The sequence below is a fragment of the Solea solea genome, chromosome 7 (assembly GCF_958295425.1).
Source record: "Solea solea chromosome 7, fSolSol10.1, whole genome shotgun sequence".
Classification (NCBI taxonomy): Eukaryota; Metazoa; Chordata; class Actinopteri; order Pleuronectiformes; family Soleidae; genus Solea; species Solea solea.
In genome coordinates, this window is record NC_081140.1 from 21,566,164 (window position 1) to 21,586,124 (window position 19,961).

The 19,961-nt window shown below is 41.1% G+C and overlaps 1 protein-coding gene across 3 annotated transcripts in view; it reads right to left on the reverse strand.

Moving 5' to 3' along the window:
- nova2 (NOVA alternative splicing regulator 2) overlaps positions 1-14,251 on the reverse strand; it is a 79,057-nt gene extending 64,806 nt beyond the window's left edge. Inside the window, exons 1-2 of one of the 3 annotated variants that reach the window (XM_058634514.1) lie at positions 11,352-12,425; positions 9,074-9,142 (exon numbers count right to left, since the gene is read on the reverse strand). In XM_058634514.1, the coding sequence (XP_058490497.1) occupies positions 9,074-9,142; positions 11,352-11,508 (226 nt within the window). In that variant the 5' untranslated portion in view covers positions 11,509-12,425. Of the gene's footprint in view, positions 1-9,073; positions 9,143-11,351; positions 12,427-13,937 lie in introns of those variants that run through there. The other 2 variants (XM_058634516.1, XM_058634515.1) reach the window with 2 other exon arrangements.
- Between the last annotated feature and the right edge of the window lie 5,710 nt (positions 14,252-19,961).

A 19,961-nucleotide genomic window follows, 5' to 3' on the forward strand; every position in this document is an offset into this window, starting at 1 on the left:
AGCTGGACAGCAACTCCAAGCCTGTGACTACTTTCCGGTCCATTGAGCTGTTGCTCTAAAACGTTATTTGCTTCTTAAAAAGTGCTGTTTGCTTGGTGAAAAGCGTTGTTTGAAAATATTGACACAAATCGAATTCTATAGCCTGTGAGAGATTCTCTATCATTTAATAGAGCTGCAGCACTCCAGTGCTGAGTTTGCTGTCACGGTTGTGTAACACACATTCAATTACACTTCAGAAATGAGGCTTTTAGTGGGTTTGATAACTGCTATGACTCACTTTTCGTACACTAACTTCTAGATGTTTTTGGTTTTTTTTAAAGGAAGAAAAAGGCTTAAAAAACTGCTGCACTGTGTGAACCTCATCCTCCTACATGGCACCGTCCTGAAAGACACTGTCTACCCAGAAGTTTTATCAACATTTCTCATGTTTTATTAAGTCAATGTGAGAAGCTTTTTCCACACAGAAGACGGTGCAGAAGTTTGCAGAGGAAAAAGTTGTTGATGTACGACATTAAAAAACCTCTTCCTCCCCTGAACTGTTCTAATGGATGTGATGCTCTGACTTTGCATGATGTGATAAAGAGTTTAGGTGCAAATGAAATTAACAGAGAAACATGACTGCATAAGTGCAATGTGGTTTTTAATACTTAAAATGCTTTTCCTTGTGTTATAGCAGCCTGATATTTTACTAGTAAAATACATTTGTATTTTTCTTTTAGCAGTTGGTGTTGGCTTCCACCCACAAGGGCGGACGGTGCAGTGGGAGTTCACCTATTGATTTGTGGTGGTTTTATTCAAGGGTTATTGTGGCACTCATAGTATTGGAAGTGGGGATTTATTTTGGTTAAACAGTATAAACTGTAGTAAACTGTACTTTGAGTGCATCGGCCTATTGACTGCAGCAAAACGTGTAGTTATTTCATCAAGTTATTTCATAGATGTTGGTGACTCTGGTTTTAATAAAACTTGTCTTAAGGTTAGCCCAATAATCTTAATATTTAACAGTCTATAGCAGAAATAGCAGTGATCAGATTTTATACAGCATTTTTGCATTTTTCTACATACGATTATGCACACACGTTTTATATAGCTGTTTTGGAGTTTCCAGAGTCCAGGGTTTGAATCCCGGCATTGACAGCATGCATTCACCAACTGCTTGGAAACTTCACATTATCAGTCTCCACAGGATCATGGCCATATGCAGCAAATGTTCTTTAAATATGAATATATAATTACAGAGCTTATTCATTTGAGATCACATGTTCACAATTTCAGCGCAGTTAGAGCCCTATTTCTAATTTTCGATTGTATTTTTTTACCTCTGTTTCACAAAAGCTATGTTCCATTTCACCCACCTGCCTGTCAAAGCCGTAAATTTGATTTACGGCTTTCACAATCTGATTGTGAGTAATTATACACCACAAGCATGTCGTCCCACCTCCTGAGGTGCAGGTGAAACTCACGTGTGCCGATTTATCCATGTATAACAAGAAGCCTGAGGCTCTGCTAACCTCATCTGACCCGTCAGTCCACGCTAACCCTGATATAAAGGTCACATATGATTCCCTCTCACTGTTAAGCAAATTAAAAAGTGATAGGCGTAGGTTAAGTTCACGTTCAAACTGTAAAGTAGCTCTCCCTAGAGTCCAACATAGGGAACATGTAAGGTTTCCTAAAAGACTCCTCTCTCTGCAAACAGCAAACAAACCCCCTGATTTGTGTCTCCTATTGTAAATAATATTATATTACTGTAAATAATAAAAGATGATCAGATTGCCAGATTTGTGTCTCTGGCAAATAATAGAAACGTTTGTTGTAACTATCAGTTCTATGTTTTATCTACATTATAACATTTGAATTAAAAAGCTGTCGGCGCTTCCTCCTGTTGTCAGTGTTTTCTCGGTCGGGAAGCGTTTAGTCCATCCTACTAATTAGCTGCACTCTCAGTAAGGTAACGTTTATTAAAATTGTTAGTAAAGTAATAAAAACTGTGACGTTTGTAGTTGATGGTGTGAGAAATCAATCGGTTAATCGCTGTCAAAAACAACACAAATTTAAAACGCTTCGTGTTGATGAGACGTGAAGTCCCAGAGTGACGACGTGAGACTCGTTCTGTTCTCTGCACTTGTTGGTATGACGCATCGTCAAGGATGCAGCGCCTCTACCTCCCTGTGTGCTGCGCCTCGTTCATACTGACAACATAATGAGCACTAAAACTTGCAGTCCAAATAAGAACAAGAAAAACACCATAATTATAGATGTGGTGACTGTTGCTGATTAGTTCTTAACAGTATGGAGGGAGTTTGTGGAGCTCCCAAAAGGATGCAAGACACTTAAGGATACAGCGATCACCTCAGAGTAACTGAGGCCACGGTGCGAGATATGAGGACGTTCAAACCACGGCTTGTTTTAGATTAAATGCTCCTGTAAGCTTAAACTGTGTCAGTCCGCAAAGCTAATTATTAAACAGCTGATGTTGTTAGTGTTTGCACAGAAGAAGATTATGGTTTGGTTTTGACATTTCAGTGACTTATGCTCCCACTCATCTATCTTTGCCGTTTCTTTGACGCTATTTCAGGAAGGAGTGAGGAACAGCTCAAGTCCTAACTTTCAGACCCACATTCAGCTGCTCGCTGTCACAGAAGAGCCGAGGACGACCTCCAAAATGGCCACCACGCGTAACTCTGTGTTACAGAAGAACCATAACCTGATTTATCAAAGCAAGCCGGACTTCATGTGCTCCAGTTCCAACACTGTATTTACTCCCATCCATCCTCACTTATCCAGCTCATGTCCTTAGTCAAAGCTGCTGGATGATAATGATTATTTAACAATGTTTTGTGGGTTTATTTTGTGTTTATATGCAAAGTTCTGCACTGAAACTGCTTTTAGCATCTTGGTCTTTTGTGCCGATGGAAACTGGCGAGCTTCCAAATATCTTACAATACTCAAACAACAAATGTCTTTAAAAAAAAAAAGACATTCTGGATGTTTCGCAAGTTCAAACTACCAACTACTGAGCAGGTAATGGAGTGTGTGTGTGTGTGTGTACGTGCGTGTGTGAGTCTACAGCTGAGTAAGTACAGGGCTCCCCACAGTTTGCTGTGGTGAGGGTCTTTGTTTTCACTCCTTCACTCGCTGACAAATCCCTGCAGTCGCACACACAGGATGTACACACACATTTCCTTTCAAAGCTGCTCTTCTGTGTGTTTGTGACTCCGTGTTATTAGAGCTAATGTTTTCACAAGTTTACCAAACTGTGTGTGATCGTCTTCGCGTCTCCGCGGTTATTGGAGACACATAAGAAGTCGTTTGCGATAAATAATATATCGTCCTCCGCAACATAACTGGAAGAGTAAACACTCCAATCTGTTGCTAAGGCCCCTGTGGACCCGCCAGGCCCAGAATAGGCTCTCCATGCTGGGGGATTGGAGGCTCAAATCCTGAGATCTGGTGTCCATGGGCCTGCAGGGGTTGGAGGGTGGTGGTGGGGGTTTGTAGGGACGGAAGATCACAAATCCCTTCTCATGTTCTGTTACTTTAAATCACGCACACACACATGACTCTTAGAACTAACTCTTCACAGCAGGTGGATTCTGGACCCTTCTCTCGTCTACACTACCCAAAAATGTCTGACATTTCATTGTACTGCAGAGTACACGGCACTGTCACTGATTAGTCCATGCAAGCGCTTTTAATACAGAATTCATACAAGTGCCAAAGTTCTAATTCATCAGCATTTCTGAGGATTGTTTTACATGTTTTTCAATTACACTACACATTTAAGTTATCCCATGGAGCAACACGGACAAAAACATTATCAAGTAATACTTTTACCCTTTTTTTTTTATCTGTCCAGATGATTAAAGATTGATTTCTGCTCCTAAATGTGATTATGAATAGAAAACCGGGAATCATTTCAACATATAAAGCAATTATTGTTAACTCTGAGGTTATGTTTGCACAATTTATACACATTATAGTACCACATTTGGTTTTACTGATACTGAAGAAAAAGATATTGTGATAGTAATTAATGCCCGGCCATAATGCATTATGCATTTATGCATATGGGTCAAATGTTGACCAGCTTTGTCTAGAAACCTAGGATCTAAGACCCAACATGACAGAATTGTATCAGTGTGAACTCAACCTCAGCTGATGGTGTGTGTGTGTGTGTGTGTGTGTGTGTAGTGGGGGCTGGAGGGCTCTGGTATGAGCTCAGGGACCTTGGAAAATATTCATCTCCCCTAAGCAGGGAGAGTTAAGGGGGGCGGCTTTGTCCAACACACGCCCTCCAGTCCTCTGCTCTTTTGTTGAGGGGTGGTATACGCGCACACACACACACACACAGAGACAGACACACACATGTAAAGCTCTCCAGCAGTGAGGCTCTGACCAGCTGTCTTGGGTCTGAAAGACGGTCGTCGTCACTCATAAACAGAGAGCTCACAGGGGAAGGAGAGCCTCGCTCTCTTTAACGCTCTCATCTCCACGTCTCTGCCCGTGTGAACCTTTCACTTTTTTCCCCCCGTGTCGCTCATTCAATTTGGGCCTGACATTTTAGCTGATGAACATGGATGTGCGGAGGGAGCTCTAGTTTCTCGATCCCTAGATTTAGATGCTGCCACGAGGCCCTTAAAATCCCGCCGCTCCTTTTGGTGGACATGTTCGGAGAATTTCAAGTTTAGATTTTACTTTTTCATCTCAACTTTTAAGACGTGCATGACATGTTTTTCCTTTCAAGGAATCACAGTGACTCACAACACAAGACGCATCCAATCTCAATCATCCCAATCCCAAATCTTATTCTGTTTCAATTGAAAATAATCGATTTATTTAGACATATGCACACGGTCGCTATCATCAATCTGATAGCGGCGACTTCGCTAACAAAGATAACTGAAGCAGCCGGCTCGTTTCGCTCTCGTCTACGTGCATGTGTTTGAAAAAATGGTGTGTATTGTTCATGGTCCAAGGCTATTTCAGAGGAAGGGGGGTGGGTTTTCACTCCTCCTCACTGCATCGGCCCTTTCATCACTCGCTCATCCATATTCATCGCCGCCCTGCTCTCCTCACCTATCAGTGACCAGTTAGCTGTGACTGGCGTCTCGCTTCACCAATCACACGCCGCCCTTTGTAGGAGTATTCCCACCTCTCCGCGCCGTCACCCCACCCTATACAACGGCTTCTTTCTTTTTTTTTCTTTGACGCAGTGGCATGAAAAAAAAAAAGGAAGTATAGGAGAGGGTGGAGGAGGAGAACGATAGTCGCAGCTACTGTTGGCAGAGTCCCACGGACGGTGGCTGCGAATCGATCGTCAGCCTCGGAAAACAGTTTTGCGGAGAGCGAGCATTGTCAATGACAACCTGCGACTGATGGAGGAGGGGACGGGGAAGAAGGAATGATGGGAGGACAAGGGTGAAAGAGGACAAGGAGGAGGAGGAGGGTGAAGTCGTGATGTTCTGAAGTAGAGCATGATTAGTATGGGCGAGGAGGAAGATGGAGAGGGAATGAAAGAGGGAGCAGCGGAGGAAAGCTCAATCTCACGAGTAAAGAAAACAGGCGTGTCGCAGAGAGAACGCAATGTTCTGTGGGATACCGAGGCTGGACACGTGCAAGCTGACTCAATGAACAATCAAAACAACTACGTACAGCAAGCGTTTCAATCATGTAAGAAGCTAAGAAGTTATTTGCACAGTGCTGGGCTGATATTTCTGCTGTTTTAGTTCATTTCACGAGCGCAGAGCTAAATAAGTGGCTTCCTCCAATCCATGATGAAGGTCCCAGAAAAAGATGCTCCTCAGAAAGAGATCAATAACATCGAAGGCCACAGGGCACACGGCCAAGGCTCAATACACGGCAAACACGCATGACTGCTAGTGTGTGTGTGCAGCGCTGTGCATCTACACACACCTTCATCACTCATTTAACTTCATCTCCACAAAGACACAAACACACACACACACACTACTGCATCCACCTAATGTCGCTTGGCAAGGGCATTTCAAGGCCCCACCTCCTCCTCCTCCTCCTCCTCCTCCTCCCCCTTTCCTCCCAACACTGACTTGCCAGTCAATCCATTTACTAAATGAATGTATTATATCTTGTAGACAGAAGAGGAGAGGAGAGGAGAGTCTCTAGTCATCTAGAACAGGTCTCTACGTCCAGGTCAGCAAACTCTTCTCCAACTGTTAAACCTGGAGGTGTTCCTACTAGGTCCGCCCTGATTATTAATCAATTCCTAAATAATTTTGTCGATTAATCAATAAAATAATTGATGGATTCATTGATTTTGAAAATAATCCTTAGTTGCAGCTTTGGCTCCTTCACATATTTTTTTACTACCTCACCACCTACTTTTAAAAGTAAAACAAAAAAACAGTCTTTTATTTTGTTAGGTCTTACATAAGACTGCTTTACAGCTTACACAAGCAGGTTTTTACCCTGAAAGCAGCTTTTAGTTTGAATGAAGTGAATCCGAGTCATTTCTATCGACCGGTGGAAGATAGTGCAGTTATTAGCAACGGTTATGAAACCCATTTTTACTGAGCAATCATTTTAGTGACCTACAATACGGGTGTCATTTACTTAAAGTCAGACTTTAATGTGCCACCCGTGGGCTGTTATTATGATTCACAGTCACACTTTAAAGTCTGCATTAATTATGCAAGAGCGGAGACAAGTCAGGTGATGTCACTTAACATCATAGTCTATCGGTGCGTTCCGGTCAGAGTCAGAAGTGGGGATTTCAGAGCTCCTAGTCGGAGGTTTCAACTGGAACACCCCCCCTCGTGTGACCTCACAAAGATGGCCGCCACTCACATCAATAGTAAAAACACTCTACCTTGACTGTTAAAGGACTTTAATTGGGTTATTTCTCATTTTTCTGTCTTATTTGTTTCACATAAACTCAGTTTTATAGATAATAGTGTTGAATTTTTATCCATGAACATGTTGCTACACTGTTTGTGTGCGCCAATGACTGTGCAGAGCCAACCTCTCAACTTGGACTAATGATATAAATGGAACGCATGGATGGACGGGTCAAGAAAACTCCTGCTGTCCATGAATACTTTAAAACCATGAAAACGCTATGACGACGATGAAGGATTGTCCGGTATTAGGGCCCAAACGACTACAAAAACAAAAAAATCAAATCAAATCAAAACAGGGGCTTTTATTCTGAAATAACGTGTCTGACTTCCTGTCCCACTCGTCATCCGGCAGCAAAAATAGCACACATACATTCAGTGGAAGAGTAAACATATTCAATTATTTATAGTTATTTTAAAGTAAATTCAAAAGGCTCATTCAAAATTTCCCATTTGAAATTATCACGATTTAAATTTTGACCCAAATAATCCTGATGATTATTTCCATATCCAGTTTGGGTTGGGTCATGTGACCTTTATGGTCATAAAGTTGTTGGACTTGTAACTAAAGCTCAAAAAAACACGAGGGGGAAAATCTTAATCCAAACTGTATTTTAAAAGTTTCTCCTCAGCAAAGTAATGTTTGGAGATTTCTCCTCTGTTATGAATTCAGTAATATCACGGCATATTTCAGGTGATTTAATCGTTTTATTTTTAGCTGGTCTTCAGCAGCCTCATATATACCATGACTCATTTTTGCTGCTTGATTCTGTTCGAGGCATCAGCTCAGAACATGTGCTATTCCTGTAAATGCTATTCTGATTTCATTATTTTCTTTGCTGGATGTCCCACATATTTTTTTTAATCTATGTTTAAATGAGCAAAGACACTGATCCCTGAACGGTTGAACGCAGCAAATCTGTAAATTACAACATTTCTGGAGGATTTTTAACTCATTTAGTCGTGATCCAGTCCGGCTTTGAAGAGGATCCAAGTTTAAACATCTGAAACTGAGACTCAAACGTTGACAATGAGCTCATTAAAGGCCTCTGATCGTATATGTGCATGATTAGAAAAGGATCTGAATTCCACTAATGCCACGGAGAACCCTGCTGGGCTTGGCTGAAGGAATAAGGAAAGGGGTGCAGAGATAAGAATGGGTTAGGGTTGGCGGATTAGAGGGGTGGGTGGTGTTGGGTGGGGGGGTTGAACAGCAGCTACTCATTGATCTTATTGTCTTTAAAACCTTCAGCTTTCTATTTGACGTAGATGTGATTTATGACCAGCGGGGTTACTGTGGTCTTGTGTCGATCCACAGCTACCATCTGACAGCTGACCAGCTCTCTTATGTTTTTTCTCATTTTCCACACAAACACACACATTTGGATGAATCCTGGACACAAACCAGCCGGAAGCTTGGTGGAAAAAAGAAAATCTAAGTCCCTCTTTTCCTGTCGAATTAAACGACTACTCTCATTCACAGATCTGATCGACCAGAGCGGAAAACACTTGGCCCACGCATCGCTCCTTACATCTGGATATACTTCTAAGCTGCAGCTGTTGGGTCAAACAAAAAAAGAGAAAGAAAAAAAACACGTGGCCGAAAAAACGATCCAGAAAGAGAAATATTTCTGAAATGAGCTTGAGCTATACCTGTGAAAGGAAACACGATAAACAACAACAGTCATGTGGCTCCTATAGCTGCACACATCATCACATTTTCAACACAATACACAGAGAATCGACAGTCCATCAGCAGTCATAAACCCAAATGCTTTGATGGTATGGCTGGCATGAGGACAGAGGTCATCGAGTGAGCAGTAATGCTAGGCATAATGACAAAAGAAACATTGAAGTTTGCATAAAAAAGCATGAAAATGGATGTTATGGGACTAAAAAACATAGAATATAAACAACATCAGCATGCATTATTATCTGAGTCATGAGTAGAATATGAAGGTGTTACAGGTCATTTTTACATCCTAGTTACGCGTCAGGCCCCGCAGCGGTCAGACGACCTGCGCGAGAGACGCAGATGTTTAGATTTGGCTCTGCAGAATTTGGCCCTTTAAGAGCATGTTTGTGTTATCACTGCTGACTCAGAAGGTTACAGTAAAGATTATATATTATATAGATATAGATATATATGTATAGGAAGAAAAAAACAGGAAGAAGATCAAAATCAAAGTCTCTCTTACCATGAGTCTCAGATTCTTGGTGAGGGAATACAATGCCTTCAGTTTCAAATAGGGGCTGCAGGAAAGCCACTACAGAGAGAGGAAGCACAGGGGGTGGGGGGTGGGGTTGGAGTGTGTGGCGTAAACTAATTATACAAAAATAAAAAAACAACCATCATGATCTCTTAGCAGAACTTTGACCTCTATTCATTTAGGTTAAAAAGCAAAAAAGCAGACACACTTATTCTGTAATCAAAGGCCATAAATATCAACAATGTGTGCATCTGATTAGTAAAATACGAGTCATTTAGGCTCATCTCATGTGTCGTCGGATTCATTTAACAGATGTTAAGCAAATGTTTGATCATATTGAAGTTTACACTCACTTCTTTTTTTTTTTTTTACCAAGAACCCAAAAAAACAAGATCTGATTCCTCCTCACTGTTTATTTTAAGGGGGTGTGGTCACGTGTGTGTGTCTGCCTGATGTTGACCTGGTGGCAGCGGTGACCATCCTCTGTCTGAGTCTCATCATCCTCCTCCTCCTCCTCCTCCTCACAACCATTTAATTTATCTAAATGGACGAGCTGCCTCACTGTTACGCAGGCAGGCGGGGGGGAGGAGGAGGATGGGGGGAGGGTCGTGTGTTTTCACTGCACTGATGTGCAGTTAAACAACGCCGGCTAACCTATGGCTCCCCCCTCCTCCTCGGCCCGACACGGTCTCTGTCCTGTGATTACACTCCTGAGCACGTCTGTACTGTTTCCTGCTGGAAACTGTTTATTTTTAGTATTTATGTCAAAATTAATAAAAAATTAATAAATAATAATTCATATTATTGATTCCTCTTGTCATTTCAGTGCGAGTTGACTAATAAATCAAAGGCGATAAAGACACGCCAGTGTTCCAGTCACATAACTATCAGTCACATGATTGACGATCACCTCTGCAGAAAACCTGACACTGAAAACAGACTTGATTTGCATATTTATACTGCAATCAATCACTTTTTTATTATTATTTTAGAATTTACCTCTAATTCTCTGACACAGCTGACTTGAAGAATATTGTGCAAAAACAGACTTCACCAACATGTGGGGAGTTTAAAACATCTCACATTTTCTGCCCTTGAAAAGTAAAATTTAACCAAATTCATAACGTTTGTTTGTCTGTTTTTAAATATACGTCCATTTTGTTGCATTAAAGACACAGGTCAAATGAAATAACGTCTGTTCTAAATGAAGGTTTGATCCGAGGACATTTGTCACTGAATGTACATTTAAAGGTGTATTATGTGTCCAGAATGGTGGTGCATGGCCAGGAGAGGCTACACTGATGGTTGTAATGCTGGGTGATGGGGATGCTTGGCGCATGACAGCATGTAAACATAAACCAAATATGGTGATTGCCATGGAGACATATCCAAATTTCGTCCAACTAATGAATAAACATGATTGGAGGTAAATAAATCAAATAAAAAAACAGCATTTTTCCCCCCACCACGTGTGTGTTTCTAAGTACAGGTTATTATTGTTAAAAGCAGGAGAGCACAACATCTACATAAACACATGATAAAATAACACAGAGAGAAAGAGAGACAGACGTGAAGTGAGACTGTCGCAGTCTGAGCTGAACTGGATTCCCCCTGTTCTCTCTCTGCTCTCAGACACAGGCCTGATGCTGCTGCTGCTGCTGCTGCTTATGCCTCTGCTGCTGCTCATGTGCTTGTTTATCCGCCAGTAACTGCACACAAAGCGGCGATGGTGGCTGATGTGTGAGATTATCACAAGGTCATCCGTCGACGGGATGAGAGCGAGACTGCGATCACGCAGCAGCAGCCAGTCAGATCTGGCGTTCACTTGTTTACATCCCTATTTCTGGCTCGTGCATGGCCGCTCAGCCTGCGCGTAAATGTCAAAGGCGCATTTCTTTTCCTTTTTTTCTCTTTTTTCTTTATTACAGGCAGAGGATAAAGATGAGATTTCGCGCTGTCGTAGAGGAGCAGGATATGCGGCTTCCCTCCAAATCCCCGCTAACTCCCTCTCATGGTTTCCTTCCATCAGAAGCGAAGGCCTGTGCTTATTTTAACGCTGATGGAAAAACGACCGTGGCGAATTAAAAATATCTTTATTCCGTTGTTAGCAGCGAAAACGTGCGGATGCGCGGTTGTAAGATGCCGCCGCCGCCGCCGCTTCGTGCACAATCACATCAACCTGCTCTGCTTTCTCTCTGCTGCCTTCAGGAGCAACATTCACCCAAACCCCGCACACGCTGCCCCGCATCCCCATCGCTGTTCTTACCTCCCGTGTTTGTGCGTTTTGTGCTGCTGGCCTCCGTGGGAGTCTCCAGTGGTCTTTTACGCGAGTCCGGGGGATCGGACTCCATGTGTGGTTGCTGATTGTGATGGTGAGGATTTGAGAAAATCCCGTTTTGCTGTACTGCTCCGCCGGCCATCATTTTCGAGCCTGCTCTTGGATGCTTGGGCTGCGTTTGCGCTTAAATCCTCCTTTCTTCCGTTATCTTTACGCAGCGTAGCCGTGCTAGACGAGTCCTCGGAGGAAGCGAAAGTGGGTTTAGGAATCGGAAAGTACGCCTGTTTCTTGACGGAGGGCTTATCTGCGCGTTTCTCTGTGGTGCGCCGTGCGTACAGAGAGATGCTGCGCAGGGTCAGAAAGCGGCGGATGATCGGCTCAAAGTGTAGAATAAAAAATAAAAAAGAAGAAATCAGAAACCTGTGCAGATGCAGAATCTTCTAGGCTACTAAAAAAAATGTGCAAATAGAGCGTCAATCTTCCATCAACCTTGCAGGATATGCGGCTTAGGATATGTGTGTCATTCCGCTGCAACCAAATAAAAGAGCGTACTCATGTCAGGCGCTGAAGGATGGTGGCGCTCCTCTGCAACAGCAGCGACGCGGAACAAAACAATTCAAACAAAAACAAAAAAAAATCACAAAGCGAAAGACAAAGAGGTGGAAACAGCAGAAGAGAAGGAAAAGCTCGGTGAAGCAACAACAAAAGCCTGAGGGGGGGAGAAAAAAAATCCTATGCGTAAATGTCAGGTTTGTAATGTGTTAGTTATCCGGTCCTGGGTGGGTTCATGAAGACACGCTGCTGCAGGAATCACGCGCTGTGGGTGAACACGCACGAACACGCAGAGAGACGGTCTTTGCTGCTCGCTGTGTCGCTGGTGAAGATGCTGCTGCTGCTGCAGTCGTTACGTTCAGAGCATCACTTCTGTGACTGGCTGCTGCTGCTGCTGGAGGAGCGCAGGGGAGCGGCTGACGTCACAGGGCCTAACGGTGCCTTCAGGGCCTCCGTTCAGACTCGGATTTTCCCCACGTTTGTGGAAAAAGTGCGACTTGATTCAGTGAGTGACGATGTGGATCAATTTAAACGCGAGGAAGAAGAAAACGAGTAGTGTTTTACAATTCTATTCTCGATGAATTTTATTTTTTATTAATTGTTCACTAGATATGAATTTTTTTTATTGTTACCAATCTAAAATATATTTAATTTTTATTAAAATTCCAGCTGATCATCTTTTATTATACTAGATTTGATTGAAAATGTTCATATTAATCATTTGAATGTTTCATTGTTACCTATCCCAAAAGATATAATTGTTTATTTAAAGTCTACAGTTGATCATCTTTATTGGATTTGATTTTGAAAAAAAAATCATATTGATAGTTTTAAATTGTTACCTATCCCAAAATATTTAATTGTTTTATTAAAAATCTACCGATCACCTTAATTATAAATGTTTTTAAATGATACATGTTAATTAAAACATTTGTAAGTTGTATTTGATGTCAGGAAATACTGCATTTATATTCATAATCATATTTGTTGTATACAAGTGGTGAAATACTGTTTTTAAGTAGTTTGTTATTGTTGAATATGTTACTATATGTTGTATACAGCTACACATACATGTAATGTCTTCCTCACCATGCATTCAGTTTATATAAAAAGTTATGAATAAAGGCACTCCAGCTATATCTGGAATAACTGAAACTCAGAAAATAAAGTCTGAGGTTTCTGCTTTGAGGTATACCTTCTCAAAATCTAAGTGCACTATTTAAATTTAAGGGATCATGTAGAAAAATATAAAATATCACATATTTTGTCCTTGGCAATTTCGTGAAAATGCAAAATGTAGGTATAATAATTCAAGTTAAACTAAACATGATTTTGTATAATTTGAATAAAAGAGAATCCCATATTTCCGATGACACGTAAAGGCGTCACGAGAGAGAAGCTGAAAGTGAGAGGGAGAGAGCGACGCCTCCGTCTCGAAGCGATTGGCCGAGGACGCATTTTTCCCTGCAAAAATCAAAGAGAAACTAATATATTCAACCGGCGGTGGAGTCACGTGACGAAGAGGGTAGGACGTAGAGGTGCCGACGGTTTGTGCTCCATTAAAGCCCCCGTCAAAATGCACTAATGGCTGAAGGAGATGCTGAAGGTACCGCTGCGTGTCTGTGTGGACTCTGTGGAGGATCTGCGTGAAGAACCTGATGAGCTCCAGTGACACGTGCAGGAGCACAGTGCTCACCTTTACATCACTCTGTCTCACAGTCTAAAACAACAGAAACCAAACTGAGGGATGTTTATTTTTGTAGTCTATGCACCCTAATATTCAAATTTGACAGGTTTTGTTTTGTTTCCCAAGCACCTGACCAACTGTGATGACCCCGAGGTCAGACTTCATACCTGTGTAGCCTCTACCTGCGTCTACAGAAACACTGAGTATGAGCACAATGTCATCACAAACAGACACTAAAAACAGAGGAAACATGAACACCCCCCCCCCCCCCCCCCCACGGGCATCCGGCTCATCTCACCTGTCCCCATTGCCGCTGTGTGTGGTGTGTGACTCACCTGTGTGTGCTGCGCCTGACATCTCTGCGCTGCTCTGCGTGGATGTGAACAGAGATCCTCCACAACTGTGCTGTCTCAGTCAGAGAGCTGTACCCGCCTCAGTCTCCCTCGCTCTCCCTCTCTCTCACACACACACACACACACAGGGCATATTCTCACACACTCTCGCAGAGAGACACACAATTACCTTCTGCTCCCTCTCTCCTCCTCCATACAGTGGCGTACAGATGTAGCGCGCCCTCAGTGCTTTTTGTAGATTGTAGTCAAGGTGACATTGGTCTGCGTGTACACACACACACGCACACACACACGCACACACACACGCACACACACACGCACACACACGCACAGAGAAGCTATCTCACACAGTTTCACACCGGCATGAGAAACGCTCCAGTGAGCCAGTCTCCTACTCAGGGAAAAATCGTGGCTGATCCAAAGCAGGTGGATCCAAGGCAGCAGAGTGAGACAGACTCTGCAGCTCAGACAGCAGCAGCCGCTCACAGGAGCAAAGGCCCGAGAGCCCCCAACTCGTTGCATTCGCTGCTTTATGCAGTCTGCAGAGTGTCGCACACTTTCAGGTGGACACACACACACACACGCGCGGTCTTACACATTTGGAGCAGAGACAAAAATCTGCTGGAGGCAGAACTGCAAGGGTCTCTCACAGCCTGTGACTACACTGCAGCAGCAGCAGCAGCAGCAGCAGCATATGGAAAAAGTGAAGTGGCCCCATAAGCAGTAAAACTCACCCCAACTAGCAGCATTCTTGTGTTTTTTATTAGCCCGGTCCTGTGAGCAGATGTCAGTGGGACGGTTCAAAGAGATGTGGATCTGCAGACGTATGTTCAGCTTTCAACAGTGACCCCAAACACTTTAAGTGATAGTTCAGGTGTTGTGAAGTACAGGTGAGTTTGCGTGAGTGAGTGTCATCAGTGCAGACGCTCGGTGGAAACACGTTTTAGCAACTTAATAAGCCAAGACAAGAAAAGGTTTTGCTGCTTGTGTCACCATCAAGCAGGTTCTCTGAATGGAAATCAAGTAAATGTCACTTTGTAGGTGGCAAACTCTCCTATGACCAAGTTCATTCAGAAAATCAGCAATTTTATTTCATGGTACACAGGAATTAATTATAACTCCATCATCAAATCCATCACAGCAACTGCTGCTGGTCTTTGAAACAGGGGATGCTCATTTCAGACTCAGTTATATACTTAAATTCTGCAAATGAACAACTAAAACAAAGAAAATGCAATAATTATGTAAAACTGAAATGCTATAATAGTGTTTTTATTTACAGTGTATATGTACAAATAAAAAAATGTCTATCACGGAACAAATTACAAACAACAACCAGCTGTTTGTCTACAGACTTCCCTCACAAAATCCACACAGGACTGAGGCCGAAAAGGCCCCGCTGTCAATCAAAAACTGGCTCTGCCTTTCAGACAGTTCCTCCAATCATCACACAGAAGTCCACTACTGCCCACTGCTCAATTGACTCCTAGAGAAGCTGAGCTTACGTGGAAGTGAAAAACCTGTTCTGTGCCGTCCCATAGAGGACAGTTGAAGCTGAGCTTCAAGTGGTTTTAATGCAGAGGCTGCTATGAGAATACGAAAACCACGTAAAACGATCCATCATCCGTGATAAACAGCTGATTCTGAACAAACTAGTGACACGTTCTAGCGCACGTTTACCATTGTAATGTAAATACAACACTTTCTTTGTCGACAAGCCTTGCCACCTTAGAACAATCACCACTGCTCCATCCAGTGACTTCATATTTGTCATTTTGTGACTCCAGTGTTTGTAAACCTGCGTTTCGATGTAGCCAATGGCACAAACCACGCAAACAAGGCAGCAGTAGGCCAGCAGCTACTGTGTCCTCACAAGCTAAAAACACACTTTCACTTACTTCAGTTTGTACTAACGCAGAGATAAAGTACTGAACATATTCTTAAAATAGTCTGGACTTGTGGACCAATTGACACCAAGTGAGTGTCAATTTTAATACAATCTGTTAAGTAGCATCTATGATTTCACTGAGCTTGACCTCTGCTGCTTCTTGGCACAGGGACACAGGGACCCGCAGAGCACTGACACCCACATGTGAGAAACTGACCATGTTTAAATACCTCATGCAACAACTCTTGAAAAAAATTCAAACTCTCCCTTTAAAGCAACTTCCAGAGTCACCACATGCTCTCCAAAAGCATCATGGTTACAGTAAGAATGCTCAGTTTTTCCCTCAGTTTATGCAGCAGCAAATGTTCTGTTTCACATTAGTTAGGAAAAGGACATTTTTCCGGTCACAGATCTTTGATTATGGAATTCCCAGGTCTCTGACGAGAAATGTTTTTGGTCGCGACTCAAAGGCAAAGAGGAAAAGGAAGAAGTGCGGCAACACAAGCCAGCTGGAGCATCTAGTCTCAAACCACTCCGATTGTAAAAGGATGTTTTTAAATTCAGAAAAATGAGCCGCGAGATTAACATTTATGTGAACCTTTCCATTCTGCGGTGGCATTGGCAGTCATGTAATTAGAAAAGCGTTTGGTTTGATTTCTGCTTCCTCCAATAACTCACATGAAGACTGTGGGAAGTTTGCTTTTCAGCAGGTGTGGAACGTTTGTGTGACTGTATGTAAAGTATTCAGGGAGTTTCTCCCTCACTGGGTCAAACCTGACTGTAGATAAATGAACAGCTTGAAACAGCTGTTGTCAACAAATGTTCAGCCTCTGCTGCCACCTGCTGGACGCCTGTAGAAGAGCAGTCACTTCAGTTTTTTATTCTTGCTCAATTTTGATAACAGTAAAATCATTGTGTGTATAAAGAATTTTAATATGTTGATATTGTAGAATGTTATCTTGTAATCATTCCCATAGTTATCATGTTATTATTTATATTCTTATGGTTTTGACTGGTGGAACTTACTTTTTTTTTTTACATAGATTATTTAGATAATTAATAATACATTACTAGACAAGACTGGTAACCTCATCATCATCATCACCTATTATCACAAATACAAACATATGTTTCAACCTTTATTGCAGGGCAATAATATTTTTATACATAATCAAATGTTATTATAGCTTGACTGCAATGTTAACTTTATTCATATTTACAATATTATTTCTATTGTTCTTTAGGAATCATTAAAAAAAGCAGAAATTCTTCAGTTGGGTATTAAAGACGAGAAACCCTTTTACAATTGCTGTGCATTTACTGTAAAATGGTCTATAATAAAAAATCTTACTCTTACTAAAAAATTATCAGCTGCCAACACAATCCTTCACTGAACGTTTGAGGGACAAATTATGGTATTTTATGTTGTTTGGTTTGATTGTTTGACTTTATTTTTTATTTATTAATGTATTTCCTTTTTCTCATTTTAAAGATGTTAGATGAACACACATCACACATAAACACAGACGTGTATATGGAGTAAAATGTGCAGGAGAATATGGTAAAACAGATGATTAAAAGGGTTAAAGTATTTATAACAGATGAAAATAATCTATTGTATTCTATGTTAAACTCCTAATACTGAACCTGCAGGATATACTGCATGTTTTGAGAAACATCTCTATGCTTAGATCATTTTGATCATCCTCATTGTCCTCCCACCCAACAATCGTTCAGCTCTGTCCTAAAGATCAATAGTGAAGTCGATGAAGAGGCGGAGTCTGGGCCACTCTGTGAGATTGAAAAGAGACAAATGTGACGTGTTCTTTATTCCTCCAGTCGCAGATGTCACTCGTGCCTGATTGAAATCAACCTGATCCAACAGCAACGGAGGAAAATGGACTGTCAGTCTACATGACTACAGTCCATTCATGTAATGATACTGATAACATGTGTAATTTTAGAAACTACAGTCTCAGAGTAACAGCTGCCTTATTCATTTAAAAACATGTCACCTTTACTGGCCAAAATGGTGTTCATATCATATTTATATAATATAGGATTTAGTTAAACTATGGATATATGTGAACATTTGCTTTTAAGAAGCCAACTTTACACATGGTCAGTGACAATAAATGAAAATTTACCAACTCCACTGTCCCTGAAATAAATTGAAAAAAAAAATAAAAATACAAATAATGCAGAGATTTCAGTGGCTTCTATATCTATTAAGTGTAAGTTGGTTTATGAGCTTTCTCATACATGTACACCATTCCATGTGAGCCGTTCTTAAAGTGCGTGTAAATGAAATGCAGAATTTCTTCTCTTCTCACGTTAAATATGTTTGAGTGCTGAGAACAGTTTTAATGATTTCTTTGTTATTTGGAGCAAAGAAATCAGAAAACTTGCTTTAATTCCTTAAAAACACTCACACTTAATCGATTATAAAATTGGTTGGCGATTCATTTTGTAATCGATTAATCGTGTAATTGTTTCAGTCCTAACTGTAACATTATTTTTAAAAAAACCACTCCGTGATCATCTATTTGAAAGGGATACATCTTTCAGATAGTTCCGCTGCTTTGGTAGAAGCTTACATGTATATGAGTATGTGTAATTGGGCAGAGAATATAACATGATTTAAAACCTATTTTTGAAGGTGATTTGTAACATATTTTCTTATGGGGTGACAAAGTCAGAAGAGATTTTTTACATCACTTTAAGCGTAACCAAACCTGTAAACCAGCCAATCAATTCATGTGATCTGACTGAGATTAAATGAATGGTTGTGTTTATTAGTATATTTATTAGTATTGTGAAGGCTAGAGATGCTGGCTTTTCTGTTCTTATTCCAGACAACTCAATCCATTGATGCTACCAGGACATGAATATGTTTCAATAAATAGGATAAAACCTGTTTTTGATAAAAAAAAATAAAATCTCACAACCTTGAGTATTTGCCAATAAACACATCTCTCTTTTGTCTCTTATACATTTGTGCAGATGCATTTTCCACCAGAAATACAATACAGATAAGAAGATTCCAACTGTGTGGCAGACATCTGCAGCTCACACTCACATACTTGTCACATACTGTAACAGTGGTGGCACACATCCCTCTGTACAGCATGTTGTCTGCGTTAACTGAAGCATTTACTCCATATTTAGCATTTATGGATGGCGACAATTGTTTTTCTTATTCTTAATCTGGTTGTCTAAAAAAAACTGCATTATCGTTCATTTAAAAGGAGGAAGAATAAGGATGAAAACAGATAAATCAGCTTCTAAATGGGACACAATCATGACTTTTTGCCATTTTCTCATTTTCAGAGGAGGGGCTCATGCCTGTGGCCAGCTGCCATCACAGTCCTGGTTCTACTGCAAGTAAAAACAAAAACACATCTGGTTGAGAGAGCCTCTGTACTTCTGCTATAAATCCCTTTGCTCAGTTACATCTGTCAAATCATGAGGACATTTTAGAGGCGATGCGTGGATCAGATCAGATCTCTATAGACGTAATATAGTTGCATCATAATAGTTGTAAATCTCTACTGCAGCCACATCTGTGCAGCATCTTCAGGATCCACAAGAGACTTTCATACATGTGTGAAATAGCAAACAGATTTTAAAAGTATTCCGTGTGAAGTTGAGCACATCCAAAGAGCTGGTTTCATTAACACAGAACTTACCATTAATAAATAACGGCTACAACAATCAATCAATTTGTCAACCAATCAACTACTAAATTAATTGCTCACTATTTTGATATTCAATTCATCAGTTTCAGTGAGATGTTTAAGGTGAATGTGTTCTGGATTATTTGTTCATCTCTCGTAGTTAGTGGACAAAACAAGGTGTTTGAGGAGGTTCATTTTGAGGTTTGATCAACATTTTTACACACATACTGATTTTTCAGAAACTAGTCAGCAGATCAATCAGATTGATTATCGCACAATCACAGTGAACTGCTCCTGTCAGTGATTTCCTCTTCTTCTAAAGTCTTAAAAAGTATGAAGTTTTAAAACACTGTTTTCATGAAGTTGAAAAGTCTGGAATTTTGAGTGAAAGACTTGAAAAAGTGTGGAAAAAAGTTTAGCTCATAGTAGAATTTTAGAGTC